The following is a 24,261-nucleotide window of genomic DNA, read 5'->3' as shown; positions in this document are numbered from 1 at the left end:
CGCTGCTTTAAACGGTCCCATTGAAAATCGATTTTCGCAGTCAGTTCTCCAAGCCTCCCACCCACCCCAGTGGCCCTTTCTTGCCCGTCCCCCGCTTTGACCTTTCCGCGTCTCTCCCCTCGGCCAGGGCTTAGGCCCGGCTTAGCGAGGCGCGCAGGGCGACTCAAGCAGCCCGCCCTTGGGCGCGGGGCCGGCTCTGCGGGGGAGCGGAGCGCGCGGGCACGAAGCGGAGGCAGGCGCGGGCGGCGGCTCCGGGCGGCGCGTCCCCTCCTATACCCACCCACCCGCCTGCCCGCAGATGCCGCACATGCCGCTGAGCTTCTGTCGCAGCAGCCTCCCGCTGGAGCCGCGCGCTCCCCGCCGCTGACCTCCCCGCCCGCAGCCCCCCGAGGAAGCCGCGCTCGCTCCGCGGGGGCGGGCAGGGCATGCCCCAGGGGCTCGGGGCGGCCGCTTCCGCCGGGGTCCTTCGGCCGGCCGCTTGACCATGAACCCTCAGTGCGCGCGCTGTGGCAAAGTCGTCTACCCCACCGAGAAAGTCAACTGCCTGGATAAGGTGCGCGCCCCGAGGGAGGGTCGGAATTGGGCGGGGGGGGGAGGAGGAGGAGGAGGGGGTTGCCTCAGCGAGCCCCCCGCCTCAAGCGTCCGGCGCTGCACCTGCTTAAAGCAGTAGATGCCTTCACGGGGGGGGGGTGCGCCTTGCGTTTGAGGTTGCGCTACTGGGGGGGATGGGGATGGGGATGGGGGCTCGGACTCGCGCTCTCCTTTCCGCAGCGAACTTCGTGAGGGTCTCTTGCGCCGGCCACCCCCCCTTCATCTCCCCCCGCCCCGGCCGCGCCTGCAAATTGAGGCGCCCGGGCGGCTTGTGAGGCGTGGTGGTGAGGGAAGGGGAGCAGCGAGCGGAGCTGGGGGAGGGGGCTGCTGCTCCCCTTCCAGAGAGCCGGCCTGGCCCTGACTGAGCCGCCGCCGCCGCCGGCCTGGGGAGCTGGGCCGCGGCTGCCGGGGGCCGGGAGGGGAAGGGGACCGGCGCAAGGGGCACGCGAGCGTCTGCGCCGGAGGCGTCCGCCTTTCGCCTCCCGCCTGGGCAGAGCCCCGGGCACGGGTCGCCCCGTGACTGACGCATTGCCCGGCGGGAGGGCTGGGATTTGCAGTCCCGTGGCCCTTGGTGTGTGTGTGTGGGGGGGGGATGAAGGAGCTGGGTCCCCTTCAGGCCCCCAAGCCCCGGCTTTGGCCGCCCCTGCGGCCGCTTCCCTGGGCCAGTGGCGCGCGGCTCCCGTCCCCCGGGCCCCCTCGCGGCTCGGCGGCCGAGGCCCCTGGGGAGAGTCCGAGCAGGGCTGCAGTGCAGGAGAGATGCTTTCTTACGCAACGGCGCTGGCCTGGCGTGACTGACGGGCGAGTCACTGGGAGGGAGGGGGGCTGAGGCACGTCAGCAGCCCGGGCCTGCCCTTCCCCTCGAAATTATTTCGCCCTCGCCCCTCTGGGGATCACAGAGCGCGATTGTATGTAGGGGAAACCGCAAACACTGAGGCTGTATTGACAGATGCCTCCTCACCCTAAAAAAAGGGGGGGGATTAGTGGCTCTCTGGGAGAGTTCGCCTGGTTTGTTACAGAAACAGGCTTCACGGGCTGGGCTTGCTGTTCTTGGGATGAGTCTTGTCGGAGGAATTGAAAAACAAAACAAACCCGGTTTCCTCCTCCTAGCATTCAATATGTCAATTGCATGGGTTTGTGGGTTTTTTTTGGTGTGGGTGTGGGTGTACTCCCGAAGAAGTCAACCTAGGGTCAGGAAAGGGTGCATGGCAGAACAAGGGGAGGATGTGGTTCATCATTTAAAGGGCCTGATGGCCAGCTGATGAAACTCTTCCTAGGGCAGGGGTGTCAAACGTAATTGTACCGAGGGCCAGATATAACATAAAGGTCGCTTGGTTGGGCCGGGTCATGTCTTGCCAACCCAGATGGAGTGTGGAGAAGGGTGGCTGCCTCAGCTGGCTTGCGGGCTGGATAAGAGCTCTCTAGGGGCCGGATCCAGCCCTCTGGCCTTATGTTTGACACCTCTGCCCTAGGGTATGGTGTATATTGTAACAAAATGCCTGATCTGTACGTAATCATTTAAATGACACTCATATTACTTACTTCATAGGATGGGTGTGTCTAGTTGATGGAAGATGGGTGAAAGAAACTTGGTGTGTGTGGGGGGTCACTTTTTAGAGTTTTTGAGTGAAGTTATTTAAGGGTTATTCTGTAAGCAGAATGGAACACTGAAGTATGGGCAAATTTCATCTTGCCCCCTCCTCTCTATGAGGTATTTTTTTTCTTTCTCTAAGCTGGTGTGGGGGTGCCACAATCAAAGAAGTACATTAATTTATTAATTGACTAGTTCCCCAACTATCTGAAGCCTTGAAATGGCTTACAGTTTCATAAAAGCATAACACAGGAGGTGCATGTGTCTTGCATTATGGAAAATATTTGTGATAACACTTGTGGCATGCATAGGTTTAAAAAGGTTTTAACTTACTGCCTGAAGTAACATTGCTCTATAGTGCCAGTGGATTTAATGGCAAATATTGGCAGCGTAGTACCTTGTGTAATAATAAGAATTCTTTTTCAGTACTGGCACAAAGGATGTTTCCATTGCGAAGTCTGCAAAATGGCTCTGAACATGAACAACTACAAAGGGTATGAGAAGAAACCGTATTGCAATGCGTAAGTACTGCAAATATCAGATTTTGAAGAACTTAACTTAATCTGATGGGGTGTGATGGAGAGGGCAGGTAGACCTTTGCATTGTGAGCATATTGATTTGGATCCTCTGTGAGGTTTAGCAGACAGAAGGGGTTTCAATCCATGCAACGCAACTTCCCTGCCTTGCCCCTCCAGCTGCTCCTCCTGAATGGGCAGGCCTGAGCATCATGTGATCCCTTGCCCAGCCCCCCTCTGATGCACCAAGCAGGTGCTGGCCATAGACCCCTGCAGCCCCGCCCCTTGTTTTGCCCAACTCTGGCGTCATTCCCTCCTGCCCCTGCACCCTCACCCCTCTGCTCGCCCCTAGCCCCATGCTGCGGACGTAGCCTCAGGTGATTCTGAGGGGCTAGGCTTCTGGCTGAAGGGGATCCTTAGGAACAGCATGGGGGGAAGAAGTTGGAGGTCTGCAGCAGGAGGGGGAAATCAGCAAAAATTGTCCCCCTTTGGACACGCAGAAGTTCTCTGGTGAATCCAAGCCATTCATTGAATCATAATATTAAGTATGCATGTGTTTGATATATAAAGATGGCTTCAGAATATGAAACTGGTATATATACTGTGTATAATTCTAATTTATCCTGAAAGGCATGAGAGGAAAAGAGGGTCTTTACCTTTGTGAATGTGGCATCCCAGTCAAACCTGGAATCTATGACACATGTACATATAAAATGTCAACGTTAAAAAGATCAACTGTCCTCTCTTGTATATTATAGTGGATGCTATTGATGCATCTGGTATACTCACTAATTTCTTAAATGCCGTAAGTATAAGCAGTCCAGATTGTGATAATACACCTTGATGTCTATGGTGAATTAAAATGATGACTCATCTCTTCCACTGTTGCCTTTATTGGAAATACAGCAGCAATAAAAATGACATTGGTGTGTCATTGAGTGATGATTGACTTTTTGATGTCAAAATGATATCAGTGGCTGGATTTCTTTTTGAAAGTATGGGAAGAACTGGAAAAGCAACATCCTGTCCATTTTATGGCAGTTTCTCAAAGGTCCATATGCCTGCTGGGAGGTTGTCTGTTGTTTTATTTGGCTGTTATATGTAATGCTTGCATTGACATCAAGACCTGGTTCATGTTGTTGGTGCTGGTGGTAGCAACATTCTGTAACGTATAAAATAGAATTCTGTCATATCAAGTTCATTTTCTTTGCAGTAAGTAATGCATGTTTGGCATTAACATAATCTAAAAGCTTTACTGAACATTCTGTGTAAAACCAGTTGCTTTAAAAAAGATTTAGATAAGCCCCTCAATATTGAGTATAGTTAGCTAAAGGGTGGAACTGTGGATCAGTGGGAGAGCACCTACCTTGCATGTAGAAAGTCCCAGGTTCAGTGCATTTAAAAGGATTAGGTAGTAGGTGATATGAAAGACCCGGAGCAATTTAGATATGAAAGACCCGGAGCAATTTAGAACCTCTGCCCATCAGAGTAGGTAGTACTGAACTTGATAGACAAACGGTCTGACTTGGTGTAAGATAGGGCCAAACTACGTGTTACATCAGCTACTTGATTGCCATGGGCCATATGTTACATGGCTATATTACTCTGCTTCTGAATGGCCTATGAGCCATAAAAAAGATGGACTGACTGATATTGGGAACTCAATTTAGAAATGTCACAGGGCTCAATTCTGGTTAGTGATGCAGCACAGGGGAGAAAGGAATAGTGTCTTCCTGTTCGCACAATTTTTCGGATTGAAAAATGGTATTGGGGGTGGGGGGTGGGGAAGAATGTCCCTGGTGTTCTTTTGGATAGGGAAAATTGGGTAGGACAAATGGCATGGGGGGGCAGGAGTCCCTTTCCTCCTGCACAGTGGTCCTGACCAGAATTAGGACTCTTCAGCTCTTCTAAATTGAAATCCTGTAGGGAACTCTCATCTAGTATCCATGGTGATCATGTGGCAGGTGTAATGTGTAGTTGGCCCACAGTTTCAAGTCTACACATATAGTTGGTGCACATTAACAGTACTATAATTGCCAATCCTGTGCTGAGTTAGGTTGTACCTGATCCTACATTGGCCTTACCTAACAGCATGAGATTAGGCCATAATAGCTTTAAAAATTGTATGGTGAATGATGATGGTGATGATGATGATGAATAAATGAATAAACAAAACAGTTTAGTAATAGGTGTCTAGTTGCTAGCACTATAAATGTTTAATGCTGTTTTAAAATTTTATTATGTGTAAATTCTGCATCTATGAATACTCTGAATCAGTTGTTAAACAATAGTTTGTGTGTAGGGTCAATCAGCTGATCAAAGGACAGTGTGTTCTGTTATATTTTTATGCCATTTTATTACAGAAATGACATTACTTTATAGCAAAAAACACCTATATAGAGATATATCTTTGCTGGTATGGGACAGAATGGCAATAAATCCCTGTATTTTATTATTCTATTATGGCTATGTTTTTAACCGAGTAGTGAAAAAATTGGAATTTTTTGAATCTTTATGCGTAGCTGTCTTTTAAAAGAGATTCAATATGCTGGCTGCCCCAAGGTTTTAATTCTTAGACAGCTCCACTAGGTAGGTCAAAAAAGGACTCCTCCCCCAAACCCTTCCAACATAGTCCATCTCCTGGCATGAATTATAGTTAACTGTGCTGATGTTGACTAATAACATTGAAAACTGGGTCCTTAACATCTGGCAAGTAAAACACCTAGTTTCCAAGTATATATTGTGTGTGTAAAGTGCAGTCAAGTCGCAGCCGACTTATGGCGATCCCTTTTCTGGGTTTTCATGGCAAGAGACTAACAGAGGTGGTTTGCCAGTGCCTTCCTGTGAGACTCCAGCACCTTGTTGCGTTTCTCTCATAAGGAACTTTACTCCAGACATAATCACTAAAAGTTTTATTTAAGAAAGCCACCGAGTTCAGTGGGTCCGTTGAGACATAAGGCTAGAATGGGGAAACACCAGTACATTTAAAGGATTCATACAATAGGATTGATTAGTTTCAGGACATAATACAAAAGGGCCCAGTTGAGGCAGAGTTGCCTTGATGGGTTAGGTATAAGGAAACAATAGAGAAGGTAACAGCCGGTAACTATTCACAGGAAAAACCATACATGAAACTAATGTGTGAAATAGCTAGGTGATTGCCAGGGCTCCCAGGCATTGTTCCGCGGGACCTGGTAACTCAGTAACGATTAGCCGGGCAGGTCTCCATTGAGGTGTAGATGCGGGGGGGGGGGGGGGGGGATGGGCAGAGGCCGAAAGCCAGGAAGCCTTAGCTGACACTTCCTCTGCACAGCAACCCTGGTATTCCTTGGTGGTCTTCCATCCAAATACTAACCAGGCCTGACCCTGCTTAGCTTCTGAGATCTGACGAGATCAGGCTAGCCTGGGCCATCCAGGTCAGGGCTTCCAAGTATATTACCATGTCAAAAATGGAATATTCTTGTCTTGATCAATCTCTTATGCTGCCTAATAATTTAGATACTATAAAATGATTTTAAAACGCTATGAGGACAAATCCTTCTAAATAGTTTTGATTTATAGAATCCTTCCTGTTGAAACCAATGAGATTTTAAAAGCCTAATCTTGGATTAGGGTATTCCCATTATTTCTAGTTTTTTGTTTTGTTTTTACAAACAGAGAGTTCTTGATGAAGAGAAAACAGAGTTCTCCTTTGATTCCTTGGCAACTGCTGGTTAGAATCAACTTTCCAGATTTATTTACCATTTATTAATTTATTTTCATCTAGTTGGTTAAACATAATCAAGTTGCCTTTTGCATTAATGATATAAGGTAAATTTGTAGGAATGGGAGGTTCGTTTTTTTAATGGGCAACCAGGTTATTTGGGAACTGACACACTCTACAAAAATACCATCTGTACTATCTGTAGATGTGAGAAGATGATCAGCTCTCCAGAATTGCTCTAAAAAAAGCAGAACCTAAAAACCTGAGGTGAAAGGCCAATTGGTCAAGTTTCACTTACAGAATTCAGAAAATGTGCTATCTCAATATAATTCCAATGGGGCTATTAGTGTTGGAATCAACATATTGATATTGTGTGCTTTGATCAGGTGTTAACATTTTCCTTTTACACTTTGTGTTGATTTTAATTAGAAATAGAAGACATTGACATGGTTTAGACTTAAAGGCAAATCATGGTTTTATGCTATGTGGTTTAGCCATGGTGGTGGTGGAGATCCCTGGGCTTGCATGCTTTTGCCCTCAAGCAGGGTCAACTAATTAGTTATTTCTGGGTTTGTGGAAAACCATAGTTTGCCGTTACATCTTCACTGGTAAACCATGCTTTATTTTTGCAATGCAAACCAGAATGAATGCAAACACATTTTTTCCTGTGATATCCTCCACTGGCAAGTTGTTATTTGCCATAAAAACAGAAATAACTCATTAGCTGGCTACAGGGATTTCTATTGGTGTCAAGAAGTTGTTGCTCTCAGATTGCTTTGGCAAGAAATACAATATCTATATATTTGTTTTTAATGTAAACTTGTTCTTTTTGGAATCTCTGTGTTGTCATACGTAACTTTGGCAATAGACATTTGGAATCCAAATACTCTGGAAATATGGTATAAAAAGTTTGAAGGGCTTGAAGGACATGAATTTTCCCATTCCTGTGAACAGATAGGATCGATATGCATTGTTGCTCGCCAGCTTTTGTGTTCACTATAACACATCATGGCCGTATAGCTGTTCTTCTGTTCGTTTGGCCTTTATGGTGCTGGAAAAGGATGACTACAGTGTTTACAACTTTTAAATATAGACCTTTGAACATGTGTAATGATGTGATGTCTTTACGCGGAAGCAGCAAACTTCCAACTTGAGACATGTGTTTCTTGGCCGTAGAAATGGAAGTGCTAATTAGTAAACTGTGCATATGTTGGATTCAGGCATGAGCTTCAGAAAAGGAACAGAAAGGGAGAGATTCAAGTTGGAAAGAGAAGGGCCTCTTTACAAGCCTATTACAGCTTCAAGAAAAAACCCAACAGCCCATGTGAATTCCAGGTGCTTTCAGCTTATTCTCAGCTCATTTTGTGTACATATTCCTCTATGGTCTGAATCTAGTTTTTGGCATGTTACAACAAATTACCAACGATGTATGTATGTTAGTGGTGCTATGCCAAAAAGCTGAAACTGAGCCTAATTCAGCCTATGGCGAGATGTGCTGATAACCAGCTCTGCAGAGAACGAAGCATCTGAAAGCTACCCAACAGATTGCTTTCCCCTCATATTTGTCACTGCCTAGTATGGTGGTGTGTGAAGATGCCCAAGACATACACAGCATGCCTAGTTAAGTAGCAAAAGAAACCTGTACTAAACTTCTGTGAAGAAGAACTGATTTGTGACAAATTAGAAGTTGCCAGTGTTGATAGATCTATCTTAGAATACAGGACCTGTCTCATTTGTAGGTGAACAACAAAGACAACACAACAGCATATTAAGTATTGTCTTATCGAGTTTGTCTGATTAGTTTAATAAGTCAAACACCTACTAGGGCAATTTATTGATGGTGAATGGGTAAAATGAAATCTGCCCTTAAATATTGTGAGAATGACATAACTTTGATTGCTTCTCTGAGAAAATTAGAATGTGTGATTGTTATCCACACTTCAGATATTTATTTAATCTACCTCAGTCTCCCCCTCCAGTCTAGTCTTGCTGACCCCATACATTCTTTTCTGTACTATTTTTCTCCTGGTGCTCATCTTTTCTCCATACCTTTCTTTTACTCTTTCTTTAATTTCTTTTTTCCTTTTCTGCTTGATAGATAGAAAAGGACACATTTTATTTATTGACTTCATTTATAACCCACCTTTCTCCCCAGTGGCAACCCAAAAGCTGTCCATGCAACAAATGCTATGAAGAGAATTGTGGGAGGGAGAGAAGAAAATGCTTCTGGGTATACAGTTGGAATAAGTGAAGCTTAAACTTGTTTCCATCATGTAGACAAAAAAGGTGTCTTCCTATACAATCTTAGGCACCCTGTATTTCGATAATAAAATGGTAAGCTTTTAATAAAACCCAAGATTATGTGTCATATTGCCTTTTCAGAAATCCAAGAAGCGGGAATGAAGTAATAGGGCTGAAAATACAATTGATGTATTTTGTTTATAGATGGATAATCACAGAAGCAAAAAAAAAATGATCTGGCTACTAAAACGTGGTAGTAAGAATGGCTGATGGAAGGAAGGTAAAAAGGGCAGATTGCAAGAAAATAATGGCAGCTGTGAACACTTGGTGTGTTCATTTGACAAGCATTGTTTGGTCAAGGAAGAAGAGTTGGTTTTTATACCTCTCTTTTCTCTACCTTAAAGAGACTCAAAGCGGCTTACAGTCACCTTCCCTTCCCTTCCCACAACAGACATCTTGTGAGGTAGGTGGGGCTGAGAGAGTTCATAGAGAACTATGACCGGCCCAAGGTCACCCAGTAGGCTTCATGTGGAGGAGTGGGGAATCAAACCCAGGTTCTCCAGAGTAAAGTCCACCACTCTTAACCATTAGGAATTTTTCTGTCAGATGAGAAGATAGCACTTGAACAAATGTGGTGCTTATTGGCTAGACCATGTAGCTCATTCTCTCTGAAGATTTAGTATGATATAAATGAACTCAGTTCAGTAACAGCAGGGTAAAAAAACATGTGGTTTGAAGATACCCAATTAGAGACCTACAGCCTTCCTACTTAGAGACCTACAGCCCCAAACTTGGCTCATTATTTCAAGACCCCTTCAAAGTTCCTCCTTTTCTCTGTCTGTTCTCTAAGTTTTCACAGATGCTTGGACGCCTACCTCTTTTTGTCATCATATTCCCCTCCCCCAGTTCCCTTCTGCTTCCTTTAGCCACTGAATTCTGTTTTTCTATGTCCATGTTAACTTCTACCTCTAGGACCTTTTGCTTTCAGTGAATGGCAGCCATAGAGTCTCAGCTTGCCCCATTCTTCTGTGATATCGTGGCAGCTCAGCCAATCACTGCTAGCAGATTGACCATCACCACAGACTCCTTGGTACTTTAGAACACAAAAGAAAGAACAGGATCTATGAGAATTGTTTTATAGGCTATAAGCAGAGGCAGAGAAGTCTTCCAGAACTGTTCTAGCCTCCAAGTCTTTTGCAGACTGTTTCTTGATCTCTTTATTTGTACAAGCAAAGGAGTTACAAACCTGCATTAAAAATGTCGGGATCCTTAGGGACCCGACTGGATGCAGTGGATATTGTACTGGAAGCCAATTTCTGTGATTCATAGCATGATTGCAGCTCTGCGGTAAACTAATGTCTCTGCTTGTACTTGAGCCAGCGGGACTTCTTTGCAGTTTGCAGCTAGGTTCCATTAGTAGCATATACCTGATGCTGTGATAAAATCACTGGTTTTTTTGGGTGGGTGGGTAAAAAACTGCCTTGTGGTTTGATTTGATTTATTTGATTTTTAGGCTGCCCTTTCCTGGCCAAGCCAGGCTCAGAGTGGCTCACAACCTTTTAAAACAATGGAAAATCAGTAAATACTTACTTTAAATACAACTGTAAAAATCAGGTGCCCTTGCTGTCACAGCAGCAGATACATCTATAATAATAGCATAACCCAAGCAGCAATAACAATTTATAGTATATGTGGGGGATAGCAGAGACAGAGAAGGAAGGAAAAGAAGGGAAGGAGGGGGACCAGCCAGATGGAAAACTGTTGCTGCCCTCAACCACATGCCTGGTGGAACAGCTCAGTTTTACAGGCCCTGCCTGATTGTTTTTGGTCCAGCAGGGCCGAACCTCACTGGCCTTAGCATTCCACCAGGCCAGGACCATATCCTTTTCTCAGATGGACCCTCTGCCACATGGGATGGGGATGGGGAGTGAGGCACCCCCCTAGAGAAGGTGGACAGCAGCGAGCTACTCAGCAAGTGCCTGGCAGCAGCAATACAGGCAGGGGCCGGGGCCACAGGACTGGCAGAATTGGTGGGGCCAGCAGCACCTGCCTCAGGGAAAATGAGTCTTCTGCCCTGCCATCATGGATTCCTTCCTTGGCCATGTTGTGAAACTGGATAGGTCAGGGAAATTGGGGTTGGATGGAAGGAGGCATTCCCAAGGAGGAGGGAGGAGGCAGCTGAGATGGCAGCACCTGGCTGCAAGCAACTCAGCGCTCAAGAAGAGCAGTGGTGGCAATCTGGGGCAGCCCCTGGAGACTGGCAGGATGGGAGAGAGTGCCCAGCCCCAGATAGGGAGGCAAAGTGGCTGTGGTATGAGTGCTGGTGGGCAGCGCCATGCTGACTGGCACATCCCAGTTAGGGTGGGCCAGCCAGGGAAGGAAGGATTGAGCGGGGTGGGTTCAGCTTGTGCCCTGAATCGAGGCATCTATATTGGGAGGCAAGGGGGCTGCAGCTGCTCATCTTTGACAGACTCTGGCCCACATTTGGGTGGGGGGAGAGAGAGAGATTGGCAGTAGCCAAACTCGGGGGAGCAGGATTGGGCCAGGCTTGGTGGATGGTGAGGAGGAACCTACCTCCTAGTCCTCTAGCGCCCTCTGTGAATGGAGGTGGGCAGCACATGTATATGAAAGCCTTTAAGGCAGACAATGCTCTATATTGGGCCCATAGTCTTCCAGAGGCTGTTGGAGAAAGCAGAGCTGGTGGACTTTACAAAAGGCAGCAGGCTGGAAAAGAGATGCCAATGCAGCCAATGTACACCATTGTGCCTGCTGATGTCATCAGTGGGTGTGACGCTGGCTACAGGATGGCTTCTCAATTGGCCTGGCCTGGCCCCAGCACAGACAGCCCAAGCCCTGCTGGCCAAAAGAGATGCTGGTACGCTGTGGAAACATGTACTGGCACAAAAAAAGCCTTGGATAAGATGATTTTTAATGATACTGTGATGGAAATGCTTTGTTACAGTTTTGCCACAGCAGACAGTGTTCAGAACATCATTATTTAGAGAACAGCATTATCTTATGGTTAAGGCACAGTTAGGTAACTGTAGGTTGGGTTTGATTAGCATGGTCATACTTTTATTTTGAGTATGTTAGGCCTTGCCCTGACTGCCTTTGAAAGTTACTTCCACAATAACATTTAATTTTTCTCCACTTCAGTGTTCCAGTTGCCAAAGAGTTATATTTATTCCTATAGGCTCTGTTTATATCAAGCAATTTACGGAGCTTTGTTGCTCTTGCCAGGGCAAGAGCATTAGCTGCTCTTTAAGAGAGTAGTGAAAGCACAAACATAAGGGCTCAACTTGTACAGAATTGGGTAAATAACTGTTCAGTAACCCAGGGGTTATTCTGTCCTTTTCAACAGTTGAAATACACACATAGTTTTAGTTTGCTTGAAGTCAATTCCCTAAGCGCCTTTTTTCTTTCCCTTTTTGTGTCGTTGTCAGTCTGTATGTAGTTGCATATACAGTTATATGTGTCTTGATGTTTGGACTTCCTTTGAGGCTGATGCTCCTGACCTAAGCCTCTTGGAAGTAAACCATCACGGCTATAGTAAAGAGCCTTCAAGCTGGGGTTCATTGCTCAGATGAATAAAGGTTTGTTGAAAGGGTTTCTACTCTGGTGGAGGCACTGCTAAATGCATATTATAGTTCTAGTATTTATACCTTGGCAGAGAACTGTTGCTCAGTCAGCATTGCAACTGTGCTCTATGCAGCCTATGCCAGTAAGAGGTTCAGCCTCAGGTGTTTGTTTCTGCTTACATAAGTAAACACCCTAGAATACAGAGAAACACCTGCCTAGGCTACTTACAGTTCATTCCCAAGCAGAGTTATATCTTTCTAAGCCTGTTGTCTTCAATTGGCTTAGAATGATGCAACTGTATTTAGGATTCCACTGATAAGTGTTGTTTGTGTGGCTGGTGATTAATGAGTTGTGCTGTGTTTATCTTGAAACAGGATTAACTGAAAAGTTTAATCTCTGAAAATATTCAGCCCTGTTTTTCTGTAATGGCCAGTTTTCCTAAATAATTGAAAAGCAGTTTGTTGGAGCTTTCAGCTAAGCCAGGCGTTTTCAGTAATGCTATCCATTAATATGGAAAATATATGTTAATCCTGGTCTACATTTGACATTTATAAATTTAGTAATTCTAGATGCATTTTTTGTATTTCTGTACAAAGTAGGAACATACAAATGCATCTGGTTATGCTGTTAGTGGGATGATTTTGCTACCTGCTTTTTAGATCTACAGCAATCCTATGCAGAGTCAGCAGGCTTAGAAGTGTGTAACTCTGCACAGGATTGTGCTGTCTGATACTGAAGTGTGGAATGGTTCAGTATGTGTTAATCTTTTCAATACTTGAAGTACACCTGTTGATGAAAGAAAGCTTCCTGTTGGGAAAATGGATACAACAAAGACATGTTTGTTAGCTTTTATCAGACATTGCAAATGAAATCTCTGCGTTTCAGACCTGGCCTTCTGCTAGAGCCGGCTAAACTTGTTGCCAGGAGAAATCTCTTCAAGACAGCCAGAGTCTTTTGAAAAGTACTCCATGGAGTAAACATTGCTTCATGAATTCTTAAATTGATTTCATCAACACCTGGTATGGAGAGGCAGGACAGAAGTTAGCGCTATCTAGCAATAATATTTTCTGAAAATCAACTAAACTAAAACAATTTAACAAAACAGTATTTTATGGAGGGGTGTTTTAGAAACAAAGTGGGAACGATTTGTAGTTTGGAAATGTAAATAGTGTCCAAGTCTAACAGTCAATTCACTATAGAATGTTCAGTCTCCAACTCTCAGGTTGAAGTCTCATAGGACAATCCTAAACACGTTGACTTCAGTGGACTGAGAACAGTGTAATTCGGTTTAGGATTGCGCTGATTGCCAATCAGCAGGCTTAAGTTATACTAGCTTTTGTTTTTTTCAGAAGGTTTTCAATTTGTCATTGCTTTGCTAGGTTTGGCAGTTTTGTGCCATAATTCTAATGTGGGTGTTTACTGCTATTTAACCAAAAGGTTACGTATTGCCATTGTGTGAGAAAGTTTCAACACAATCTGTATGCAAGTGCTATCTCTCCTCTGTGGGGGAGAGGTGGCAAAACAGAGCTGCAATTAATCTAAGTTGGGAGGGGGAAATTCACTTCCAGCAAAACAGGACTTAAAGGACAGGTTCGATGTGTCTGGACTGAGACTTTCTCTCCCCCCCCAGTTAGGAATGTGCACTTGGGGAAAAAATTGTGTTTTTTTAGGTTAGAATATCAGGAAAAGTATCCAGACCATTTTTTTCTGGATCATTCGTATCCCCAATTCGGTTTTGGGATTTGGATTTTTTTTAAATTCTGAAATTATTTGGTTCCAACTCTCCCGAGAAGCTAAAGTTATTAAACTGATGCTATCCTACTTTGTTCACACTATGAGAAGACAAGACTCACTGGAAAAGACCATAATATTAGGAAAGGTTGAGGGCAGCTGGAAAGAGGAAGACCCAGCATGAGATGGATTCACTCAATCAAGGAAGCCATGGCCCGCAGTCTGCAAGACCTGAGCAAGGCTTTTAACTTTGGAGGTCATTAATTCATAGGATCACCATAAGTCGGAAGTGACTTGGCAGTATTTAGCTTCTTGTATCATTATTTCCTATGGGGAAGAAATTCCATGCTTTCTCCAGGACAGAGAATCCAATATCCAAACACACAAGAGCAACCACTGGCCAAAAGTCTCCAAATGCAGAACCAATGTGAAACCAGAGAATCCGAGCAGAACCATGAGCCAATGTGGTAACCCTAATACAACCAATTTCAAACCAGAGAATCCAAGCCAAACCAATTTAAACAAGGGACACTGTTGCAAGCCCAGCAGAACCAATATCAAACCACATAATCCAAGTGGAACTCAGGGCCAATAGGGCAAGCCTAACAGAACCAGTATCAAACCAGAGAATTTAATTGTCCTGAGTAGGCAAACAGTTATTGTGCTCCCCCTGACAGCTGATCTTGTTGCCTGGGACAGCTGCCTCCCTCCCCACTCCCTCCCATTGTCTGGGAATCCTGTGAAATTGAAGAAAAATATGCTGGCCTCGAATATTTCTGGAATTTTCCAAGATCCAATTATTGGTATTCCAAGAAACCAAAATGTTGCTCTGGATACCCAAATATATTTGAAAAATACTGATAAGGTATTTTGGATATATTTTTGGACCACAAATATTAAATGCACACCCCTAGTTCAAGTGTATATGAGGGCTAAGCTTGACCCCACAAATAAATTGCAGGCAACGTCTGACCTTATTTACTGCATTTTTAAAAAATGCCTCAGCCTAAGCCTAATGAAGAGCTTATTAGACTGGGGTGGTGTTCTTATTTATATCCACTGCTACAGGGTTTTTTTTTGTGTGTATTTGCCAAATACCTCACCAACCTGGGAAAGAGAAGGGATTGTGTTTAAGTATGAAAATAAACTGACTGATGCACACATGCTGTAGACTGCTGATATAGACACCAGCATGGGTAGTAGGAACTACATGAAATGTCACTATGTTGTAACAATTTTTGTGTAAAACCAAGGCAAAGAAGCCTCTGGGTTGTTTTTGCTTCCAAAGGAAAAAGCCATGAAAATAACTTGTAAGAATTGCCATAGTAAGGTTATCAGTTGACCTTTAGTGAGATTTTTGCCAGCTTTTCAACAACTATTAGAATCCCTTTCATGGAAAAATAGTGTTAGCTCTTCAGAGTGTTTTTTTAATATTAAGGGAATAGTTTGCATTGTTAATAGTTTGCTTGAAGAAAGGGTGTAGTTAAAGTACATTTTAAAATCTCCCCTGATCTTTAAGTGTCTAAGATTCCTGCCATTCTTTTTCTCTTGATAAAAAGATTGCTGGAATATAGGCTGTCATATACCAGCTTGTGGACAACTCCACAAAATAAACACTTGTCTGGAATTAACTGTAGCCTTAACATTTATCTTAAAAAAAATGTGGAAAAAACATTGTAACAGTTAAAACATGAAGAAACTAAATTCTCATCAACCCATTGCTTCCAGTTTTTGAGAACTATAAGTAGGAATATTTGCAAAGGAGAAAATGCAGAAACTGCTTTTACTCTAACTTTGATTTTGTACATTGAAAAAGTCGTTCAAATACTTCCCCATTTATTGCAACAAATAAAGACGTGCCTTTCTAAACCCAGAAAGATACTGCCATATAATGTTTAACACTGGCTATATTATCTTTGTCAAGGCAAAAATGGCGGCGGGGGAATTACAATGGCACATTTTCTATTCATTTTCTTGTGGTTGAATACTATGTTGTTTTAACTGGAATAATTTGGAGGCTTTGATCATAGCGCATCACAGACAGAGCCCAGCTGAACTGACATCACTGTGTCTGTGAAGTCATACCTCTCCATTTTCTCCCACTACTCAATTTCCCAAGGGTGGGTAGGGGCAGGAGGTTGTCCACCATGGGTGGACAAGTGACAGCCTTAACCTCAATGGATTTAGAATGTGGTGACATAATTCAAGATTGTACTGTAGACCTAGTACAGGAAGTGCAGGAAGTATTGTTTGTCTATAATGGTGTCATGAGTAGTGCTAGTAGTGACACGTTCCAAACCATAGTCTATATAGCAATTACAAAATGCAGTAGAAGTAGTAGGAGCCGAAATAGTATTTTCACAGCAATGGAATATTGCCATTTATAGTTGGGACAGTGGTGGGTTCCATGCAATAGTACTGCTGCCCTGAACAATATCCAGGTCGCAACAACTACAGAATGAATACTGCACATTGAACTTAAAAACATCTCTTAATTTTGTTTTTGTTTTTATCACCATAAGTGTGCATGTTCTTGGAACTGAGAAGGAAAAACAATGATATGGTCAGTGGCGGACCTACATTTTTGGGGCCCTGAAGCTTGAACTGTTATGGGGGCTCCTTCGCAACCAGCAACAATAGGGCAACATCCAACAAGGTCCAAAGGGCCTTGCTGCCCTTGAGGCCGAAATGGTGGAGAACAGGGGGGTGGGGTGGAGTCCTTGAAAATAGGCCATACAGTGATAAAATAAAAGCACAGAAATATTAAGCCGTGCACCAACAAAGAATTTGAGGATCCTGCTGCCAGAACGTAAGCTGTGAATAGATTCTGGTGTGCTCAGTGAGTCCTTACAGCTGGGTGTTCGAGCGCTGCAAACCCCTGAGAAAATTTTGAAATTTGACCAATTACAGGGACATTTTCAGGCCATATGAAATGGGTATTAGAGCATATTCTAAAGTCAATATTAAGTACTTCCACCCATTGGCTTATGATTCTATCTCTAAAAAACTCCATTGATTTTGTTGAGAAATTAACTCATTAAAAAAAGTTGCTTCAGGGGGCCCCTCCAGGATTAGGGGCCCTGAAGCTTAAGCTTCATTAGTTTCACACTAGATCCGCCTCTGGATATGGTACAGTGTTTTAGGACAAAGTGAACATATGAGTATTTTAGTTGTGTTCATTTATCTTTGTAAAACTTGGACACTATGAATCCTTATTAGAAGTATATGGAAAATTATTCATTTTCATAGAATAGGTGAAGGAATAGCACTTTGAATTAGGTGGCCTGGATTTAAAGATGTTTGCTGTGAATTACGGAGTTCTGATTTTATGAATTATGGGTAGCCTATAACCTTCCAAGGTTGTAGTCGGCAGGAAGCACTCTGTGCTTCTGGAGCTGGTGTATATTTCTCACCATTATTTTTTTTTCTTGTTACACTGGGAGTTGGTGTGACCTGGAACATTCATTTGTCACTGTAGCATCCCTAAACACTGTGGAAATTGCAGACTATGCATGGGTGGTGTAGGCTACACGCAGAACAAGGTTGATGTGTGTCTCTTGTGACTATCTCTACACAAACAATAAGTGTTTCTTCAAATATATCAGGAGCAGGAAACTGGTCCTGAAACAGGTGGCTGGTCCAGCAGACTGAAAGGATTTAAACAGGAGTGAAAGGATTGCTTAAGGAAGATGGAGAGAGGACAGAAACTTCCAGTTTGTTTTTCAGTGTGGAAGGATGTCAAAGTACTGCATCAAGTAGAAGTGACAAACATGTTGAGAATACAGTGCATTTGTCTATTTTAAAAAGGAAACATAAGGTAATCTTAGTACTTGCAGGTGAGCAAAGTACAGTCAATCTGAGGCACATTAGTACCATACTTCTGTAGTTATGTGCACACATACTTATTAATAGCAGTGTGTTTTCTTGAACTATGGTTAAGGATTTACTGCAAATCAGTATGTGAAACTATGTGGCCTGAAGTAAGTGTTATGGATGATGGCTTGTAAACCATGTTTAAGTAGTATGCTTACTCTGAACAAACCCTGGTTAGGACAGTTTCCCGACCTGTCCAGCCTTCATGCTCTGAAGTTGCCTTTATACAACCTTCTTTGGGTTGATAAATGTAACTCCACTGAGCATTTGGGATCTTAACCAGGGTTAAGGCAACAAACCATGGTGAGCATTAATTATGGTTAAGAATTTCACCTGTGCTACAGGCATGTTATTCAGTAGCAGAGAGGGTATTGATGATCACAGGCAGATAGGCCATCAGCAATGACATCCAGAATCTCCAACAAAATAAAGAGAGGCCCTCATTGTATCAACAGGTGCTTAGTGTCCAGGTTCAGGCAGGCATCTGGGGCAACAGGCAATAAGCCTAGTCCAAGGCACAGTCCAGGTTAGCACACAAGTAGTTAGGAATTCAAGCACTAAAACAGGAGGGCAAATCCAGACAGCACAAGCTAGTCCCTAGGGGTAAATCCAAGCAACAAAGCCAAATCCAGTCCAAAGGTTAAACATCGAGGCATGTACACAAGGGTTGTGGGCATGTTGTCTCCACTCCAGTTCACCCTTCTCTGGCTCTTTTTATCAGGGAAACCCTGATCAGGAGCAGATGAAACTCCTCAACCTGCCAAGTCATCCACAGGCAGGTGCTACTCATCAATGGCTGGGCAGCCTATGTGGCTTTCAGCCCTGATCCTGTGGTGACTCAGGTTCAAAGGCTGAGGTTGACCGGTGCTGAGCTGCCAATCGCGCTCTATGGCACCACTCCTGTGCCTCCCTCCGGGCCTGCCTTCTCTGGTGTTCCAAGAGGTCTGGTGACCCCTGGGGTGAGGCTGGGCCTGCACCGCTTCTTCTTCAGCTTTGGAACCCCATGCTGACTTTGGCCGGAGACTCCCCCTCTGCACCTGATGAAGTTTCTGCCTTGCCCAGTGGATCTTCCTGTGGCATCCAAGGCCTGGGGCCAGCTTCTTCCGTCTCTTCCTCATCTGAGGAGGTGTTGGCAGGCAGACCCACGACACTTAGCTGATGCCAGCATTGCAAGGCGTAGGAGGATAAAATGGTATCTATTTTACAGTATAGTTTGTGATGATGACTATTGTGCACCTGATGTCCTTGTGAGAGGTCAACACTAAAGACGAACACATGCAGCATCCCCGAACTAGGTTAGTCTGGCAATTTCACAAACGATTGTGGATTACTGGGGTCTTTCCTTTAAATATGACTCTGCTCACTACTTGCTCATTACATTTGATGTCCTGTTCAGTTAATATTACTTTGGGATTTGCACTTCAATTACAGAAGCTCTTAGTAACAGTTGCTTAGTAACTTGCACATATTTTTGAAATGGGCTGGTTTGTGGTATACCAAAGTGTTAACGTTAAAGTTGAAAGGTAGGCAAAAAAAAAAAAAAGGTTTTGAAGGTATTTTATAGATGGATACTTTTGTTTTTTACTTTCAGGCTGTGCTGCTGGATTGCCAGCTATGGGCATCATCCATACTAGCATTTTCATAGTGCCTGAGCATGAAGGTATCACCATAGGGCTCAACAGAATGGTGCATTGAATTGCATTAACTTAGAAGAATGGGCTAGATGAAGCTTTGGGAGATTCACATTGACTTCCCAGTTTCTTTAATGGTCCAGCACATTGTGTGCATGCCAAGGAAAGTGAAGCAGGGCTCAGTATAGTGCTGTGCTCATAGTAAGATGGATTGTGCCAATAATATATATTTATTTTTAAAGTGTATAATGCACATGTTAAAATACATTCCGTCCAGTTGAGTATTCATTTAAAAAACATCAAGCCAGCCACTGGCAACCCTAGTGCTAGTTGTGCTAGTTGTCATGGCCCCAGGTAACTCAGAAAGCAAGCCCAACTAAGTCTACTTGGAAGTAAGAGCCTAGATTTAACTAAGGGTTTCCATGAGTTTTTTGTACAATGGGAGATGGAAGGGGCCATGGGGAAAAATAAAACTTTTGAACTCCGTTTTTCTGCTGCCAGTTAGACTTGAGCTTGTACCAGAGAGCGATAAATGACCAGTCCTTAGGAAGAAGTCAACAGAACACTGAAGCAACAAGTCAGAAATGATTTCTTCCTACAGCTAAGTTACTAGCTGATTTTTAGCAGCCTAAATTATTCTGCTGGTAATCCAATGTCTTTTGCCATTATGCATTAAATCCTTCACTGTTACTTCTGCATAAGCTGCCTTCTGCTTTGAAACAAAAGTACTGAATCCACCATGGGGAGTTGGCATTTGCAAGAAACACAAACAGTTATTGTCTGTTTGGAATTGTTGATTTTTCTGGGCAGCAACGAATATTAGCCTCAGAGAACTGGATAACTGCCATTTGTAGGTGGGGTACATGTGATGCATTTATTTCATGTTTTGGGAAGTGAGAATGTTGATGTCATGCAGATTCCCTGTGGATTACTTTCTAAAAATATGCTGTTTTAGGAAATGAAATGGCTTAACAAGAAATGTGAGAGATTTATGCTTGTTTCGGAGGTTGGTGTTCCTTAATCTACTGCCAAGCTCACCACTGAATTTAAAAATAAGAAGGGGCTGTTAATACACACATTGCTGGTAATGTGCAGTTTTGCATTCCTTTTTTTGCTTTGTTAAAAGCAAAGCTATTCTGAAACTGACTCTAAAAAAAAACCCTCATTACTTTAGTTGATAAAAACAGCAGGCCTATATTTTTCTTTTGCTCTGAAGGAAGAACAAGAAATGTTATGATTAGCAAGTGATTTTTAAAAGGTGTACTTCAATTTATAATATCCCATAAATAGGCAGCAGGAGAAAGATCTGTCTAAGGCAGTAGTCTTCAACCCATGGATCAGGACCTTCTGTTGGGTTGCAGAGACCCACGGAGTGGCTTGTGTGTGTATGAAAAGTGGTTGGGAAATACCTGGAGATTTTGGGGGTGGAGCCTGAGGAGGGCAGGGTTTGGAGAGGGGAGGGACTTCAATCATAGAGTCCAATTGCCAAAGTGGCCATTTTCTCCAGGAGAACTGATTTCTGAGGACTAAGTAACAGCCTGGGTCACCTGCAAGGACCTCACCCTCCTTTCTGTATTTGAGTATTGTTTATTCATAATACTTAAGGTGCTTCAAAACAGGGGCATGAAAACACTTCCTGCTACAACAGCAACAAGTGGGGAAGGATCAGGTGAGGATGGAGTTCCCACCGTGCTGGCTGCCATTGTCACCTCCACCTAGGGTTGCCAACCTCCAGGTACTAGCTGGAGATCTCCCGCTCAGGGCTGGTGCCAGTCATTTTTACGCCTTAGGCAAGGCTAACTACTTGTGCCCCCCCATTGTTAACCAGTTTTCAAAAACTGATGTCTTGTAGAAAAATAAAAGCACAAAACTTTTTATAAGACATTATAATTAATTATGTTCCAAAGCACTGTTGTGGAATTTAACTTAAAATAAAAAAATATATAAATTGTCAGTTGCATTTTTTTCAAGAAACTAATCAGTTTAAAACTCTGCCATTCAGCCCAGTTCTGTGCCCCTCTGAGGCCTGCACCCTAGGCGATCGCCTAGTTCACCTAATGGTAGCACCGCCCCTGCTCCCGCTATTACAACTGTTCTCCAGCTGATAGATAGGGTTTCCAGGTCCCTCTTCGCCACCAGCAGGAGGTGTTTGGGGCAGAGCCTGAGGAGGGTGGGATTTGGGGAGGGGAAGGACTTCAAAGCCATAGAGTCCAATTGCCAAAGCAGCCATTTTCTCCAGAGGAACTGATTTCTGTCGCCTGGAGATCAGTTGCAATAGTGGGAGATCTCCAGCCACCACTTGGAGGCTGGCAACCCTAGTAATGAGGAATACCACTGCATGAATTAACTTGATCTTGGTCACCAGCAACACATCCCTACACTTTTCTAGCTCCTTTATGCCTACCCTTCCCAGTCTTAAATCTCCCTCTGAGTTTTTAGTTACACTCTCCCTTTTGGTTGATGATTGGATTATATTTTAATTGACTAGATTTGCTTTTAATTGTAACCATTGTTAGCTGCCTTGTAGATCCCCCCCCCCAAATAATTTGAAAGGGCATAAATAATTTGAATACAATGAAATGCTTATTTGCCACGGACGTAGTAATTGTTTTTTGTTGAAGTGCAGTCACGTGATCTCGAGGAGTACCAGGTGACTTAGCAGAAGGTCAGGTGAGCTAAACAAGCATTGTGCGACTTGCAGTGTCGTCCTAAGCAGAGTTACACCCTTCTAAACCCATCGACTTCAATGGATTTAGAGTGTATCTTTGCTTAGAATTGCATCATTGGTCATGCATGAAGTGTGAACTTTTTAGTGTTGCTGGGGGACAAACCTGGATGGAGGATTAACAAAAGAGGCCGTACCCATATGAAAGCTTTTTTTGGGTCAGGGGAGGCATTTCAATCTTGGCTGCTACACTTAAACCTCCGGTCAGTGCTGTAACTGGACTCCTGTTTTAAGTGTTTTTGCCAGCTTAGATGAATAAAGAAAATAAGTCCTTCTTTCTTTAGTAAAACTTTTGTCATTGTAGCATCAGAAGGTTGTATGCCACTTAATCCAGCATGTCAGGCTGCTGCATCAGAACAGACATACAGCATGTTCCTTCTTTTCTGTATCAGGTGGTAAAGGTTGCTTAGCAACTTAATTCTACTAGCTATAACAACTGTTCAGGCACTTTGAAAGTGGTTGGGAAACAGAGTGTGAAAGTGAACATTTTTGACGTAACCCTTTCCTGTGGTAGTAAGATTAAGTAAAAGTAAAAGAGTTGGAAGATTGTAGAAATTATTTAACAGCAATAAGTATGATGATAGTTGCTCAGTAAAGAAAAGCAGAAATACAAAAGAAAAACAGAAAGGAATGTAAGACTGCCATTTGCTTCAGAGAGAGAAATGAATTTAGAACTAGAACTACCTATATTAGAGGTTGAAACTTTGTGGTAATGCATGTGCTGTGAATTGTATAAATCATTCATCCTAATTTACAACACTTCCAATAGTTAGACTCCAATGAGGTAAGCTGGGAAAAATCATCTTTCGAAAATTCTGGAGAGTAGGATTTGAGACTTAGCATGTAGAATTGATGGGTGGTCCTTAAGGTGCAAAATAATACCAGTACTTTCACATGATTTAGCTAAATTTTTGTATGTCAGGTCACCCTGATTCTATAAATAGGATATTTGTATTCCTCGCCCTCCCTCAAAAGGAAGTATGAAGTGTACTCTAAAATAGTTAAATTATTCCTAAAAGGTAAAGGTAGTCCCCTGTGCAAGCACCGGGTCATTACTGACCCATGGGGTGACGTCACATCCTGGCATTTACTAGGCAGACTATGGCAAATGGTGGTTTGCCATTGCCTTCTCCGGTCATCTACACTTTACCCCCACTAACTAATAAACTGACATTTGGTTCAACGTGTAGAGAAAAATAACAGATGAATAAAAATAATTGAAAACTAGAAATTTTTACACCTAGCATGAAGGACATTAAGCTTGTCTACTAACAGAGGGCAGTAATTCAGCACAGCATAAGCGCAGCCAAACACTGGAATAATGTTGAGCAGTGCATTTGGTTTATAAAGATACTTGAATTGGTATTAGAAGGGAATTTATAGTTCAACAGGTGGGCCCCCCGCAAGATTCACAGGGAGAATCTCATTTTCCCCCATTGCCAAGCCCAGTGTTGTTGCAAGCCCCATCACCCACCTTGGAGCCCGGCCACACTGGCAGTGTTGTCTGGGAGCTGTGGCCGGGCCTGGAGCAGCTCCCAGCATCTGCCACCACTAGCTCTCCAGATTCAAGATAAGTGATTGCCTCTGTGTGTGCAGACAACCCTCTTTTATTTGGGAGGGGGGAGATTTAAGCCCCCCAACATAATTTTTTTAGCATTTTGTTTTTTTTCTGCACACCTGGGGGTCCCTCAAGTTTGCTGGAAAATCTGTTTAGTGTTTGCGTGGCCCCGATCTATAGATTTAGATATCTGCAGATGGGAGCCACATGTCATGCTTAGATATATAGATAAGAATGACTGTATTGAATCAGACCATGGTCTAAGTAATTCACAGTGGGTAGCCGTGTTAGTCTGTTTGCAGTAGTCAAAAAGGGCAAGAGTCCAGTAGCACCTTAAAGACTAACAAAAATATTTTCTGGTAGGGTGTGAGCTTTTGTGAGCCACAGCTCACTTCTTCAGATACAGCTAGAATGTGAATCCATCGGTCTTTAAGTAACTGCTGAATTACAGTTGATATTCAAACTAAAGTCAATGCATTTACCTGGGCTGAATAAAGACCTTGCATTCATGGCCCATTACCAATGC

General features: G+C 43.6%; 1 protein-coding gene across 2 annotated transcripts in view; it reads left to right on the top strand.

Annotated features, from left to right (window-relative positions):
• The first annotated feature begins 463 nt into the window (after positions 1–463).
• The window catches only part of NEBL (nebulette), a 171,023-nt gene continuing 147,225 nt past the window's right edge, over positions 464–24,261 (top strand). For both annotated transcript variants that reach the window (XM_056857606.1, XM_056857608.1), the window contains exons 1-2: positions 464–553; positions 2,606–2,700. In XM_056857606.1, coding sequence (XP_056713584.1) covers positions 485–553; positions 2,606–2,700 — 164 coding nt within the window. In that variant the 5' untranslated portion in view covers positions 464–484. The remainder of the gene's footprint in view (positions 554–2,605; positions 2,701–24,261) is intronic.

The sequence above is a fragment of the Euleptes europaea genome, chromosome 11, assembly GCF_029931775.1.
Source record: "Euleptes europaea isolate rEulEur1 chromosome 11, rEulEur1.hap1, whole genome shotgun sequence".
Classification (NCBI taxonomy): Eukaryota; Metazoa; Chordata; class Lepidosauria; order Squamata; family Sphaerodactylidae; genus Euleptes; species Euleptes europaea.
This window is presented reverse-complemented; position numbering and strand designations above follow the sequence as displayed.